This window comes from Merops nubicus, unplaced genomic scaffold (genome assembly GCF_000691845.1).
Source record: "Merops nubicus isolate BGI_N331 unplaced genomic scaffold, ASM69184v1 scaffold27530, whole genome shotgun sequence".
Classification (NCBI taxonomy): domain Eukaryota; kingdom Metazoa; phylum Chordata; class Aves; order Coraciiformes; family Meropidae; genus Merops; species Merops nubicus.
In genome coordinates, this window is record NW_008585296.1 from 1,163 (window position 1) to 3,299 (window position 2,137).

At 60.6% G+C, this 2,137-nt stretch overlaps 1 protein-coding gene across 1 annotated transcript; it reads left to right on the plus strand.

Moving 5' to 3' along the window:
- Nucleotides 1-9: 9 nt before the first annotated feature.
- Nucleotides 10-2,039, plus strand: LOC103779562 (actin-related protein 2/3 complex subunit 1B; the record flags this gene model as incomplete). Its single annotated transcript, XM_008947197.1, has 3 exons — nucleotides 10-81; nucleotides 847-951; nucleotides 1,817-2,039. Coding segments are annotated over exons 1-3 (392 nt in total), but the record flags the coding sequence as incomplete, so codon positions are not given.
- Between the last annotated feature and the right edge of the window lie 98 nt (nucleotides 2,040-2,137).

Sequence of the window (2,137 nt, forward strand, 5' to 3'; positions counted from 1 at the left end):
TCCCCAGCCCGCAAGCCATGGCCTACCACAGCTTCCTGCTGGAGCCCATCACCTGCCACGCCTGGAACAAGGACCGGACCCGTAAGTATGCCCTGGGCACCCCAAACCCAAACCCACAGGGACAGCCCGAAGTGCTGAACACAGTGGGCAATGCCCCCAGCCAGGGCAGAGCTGGGGCGGCGCGGGGCGTGGGGAGCAGGTCCTGGCAGGGGCAGATTTTGGGGCTGGGGCAGGATGTGTCCCCTGCATGCTCCTGGTGCCACAGCCAGAGCAGAGCCTGGCACAGGGGCTGCCAGCATGGGGGGTGACAGTGCAGGGGCTTCCAGCCCTGCAGCGTGGGAAGGGGTGGGTGAAGCACAGAGAGCAGAGAGGAGCCGGGTGAGTCACGGCCAGTGGCATTTCCTGACCTGGAGAGGACAAAAAGGGCTTTCTCTGCCACGGCCGGCGTGCCAGGATGCCACGGGCAGGGTGGGAGCTGGGCACTCGCAGCCGTCCTGTCCCATCCCATCCCATCCCTTCCCATCCCATCCCATCCCATCCCTTCCCATCCCATCCCATGAGCCCCACGGGATCACGTGCTGAGGAAAGGAGGACACTGGGCTGCCGGGTCTAGGGGAGGTTCTCCCTTCCCTATAGGGAGGGTTTGCAGGAGCAGGTCCTGCTTTGGGCCTGGGGGCCTTGGTGGCACCTCACCGTGCAGATGGCGCTCAGCAGGGTCCCACCAGGCCCCGCCGAGCCTGGAGCACAGGAAGGGTGGGTTGATGCTGGCTGGCCTGGTTCCACCCCGCAGCCAGCAGAGCCCATGACCCAGGCGAGGGCTTTGTCCTGGCTGCTCTCACCCCACAGAGATCGCCCTCTGCCCCAACAACCACGAGGTCCACATCTACCGCAAGGATGGGGCCAAGTGGAGCAAAGTCCACGAGCTGAAGGAGCACAACGGGCAGGTGACAGGTGAGTCCCAGCTGGTGGAGGGGATGGGGACACACATGGATGGCTGGTGGCCCTGCCCCAGAGCTGGTCCGGGCCCTGGTCAGTGGCACTGGCAGCTCCTGGATGGGAGTTGTGCAGAGGGTAGAGGAGAGGGAGGAGCTTTTTTCTGCCTCTCCTGGCCTTGATCTAGGATGTCAGAAGGCACCCAGGGGTGAGATGGTGTTGTGGTTTGAGGCTTGGAATGGGGGCGTGACCTTCCAGCAACTGGGAGGACCCCGGGGGGGGGGGAACCCTTGTATTCTCTCCCCTTCCTGAAACCATTGTATTCCCTCCCCTTCCCACACACTCTGATAAGAGGCAAGAAGTGGGTTCTAATTTCACTCCTGCCTTGGAGCTCAGAGAGGGAAGTTCTCCTTTCACTCCGTGGGACCCTGGAACCATTTCTGAGGGTTTTGTATATTTTATTTTTTGTATTTTTCCCCTAATCTTTGTATATATTATTTTCCTTATCTCCCTTTTTCCATTTCTGTTCCTTGTTAAACAATATACTTCATTTTTTTTCCGAAGTGTCTCTCTCTCAGGGGGGGAGGCGAGTACATAGTTCTGTTCCATGTGGGTCCTGCCCTGAACCCCTTTTTACACGGAACCAGGACAGATGGATGGGATGGGAGACATGGAGACAGATGGGGTGGGGAAATATGAGGTGGATGGGATGGGTTGGGACAGAATGCTTTGGGATGGGATGATTTGGGATGGCTGTGGGAGCAGGGCAAAGAGGGTCTCCAAAGCACAGACCACCCAGAACAGCTCTGCCTTCAAATGGCCTCCAGCCCCAAGCCACCTGTCCCCATGCCCATGGCTCCCTGGGCCACCATCTGCCTTCCAGGCATCGACTGGGCCCCCGAGAGCAACCGGCTGGTGACGTGTGGGACCGACCGCAACGCCTACGTCTGGACCCTGAAGGGCAACGTCTGGAAACCCACCCTGGTCATCCTGAGGATCAACCGGGCCGCCCGCTGCGTCAAGTGGTCCCCCAAGGAGAACAAGTTCGCCGTGGGCAGCGGCTCCAGGCTCATCTCCATCTGCTACTTTGAGCAGGAGAACGACTGGTGAGGCTCTGCCGTGGCCTCACTGGGTCTGTCCTGGGGAGGTGGAGGGGGACAGGTGGAGGGGAGGTGGATGTGTGGGTGGGTTGGTGGCTGGCTGG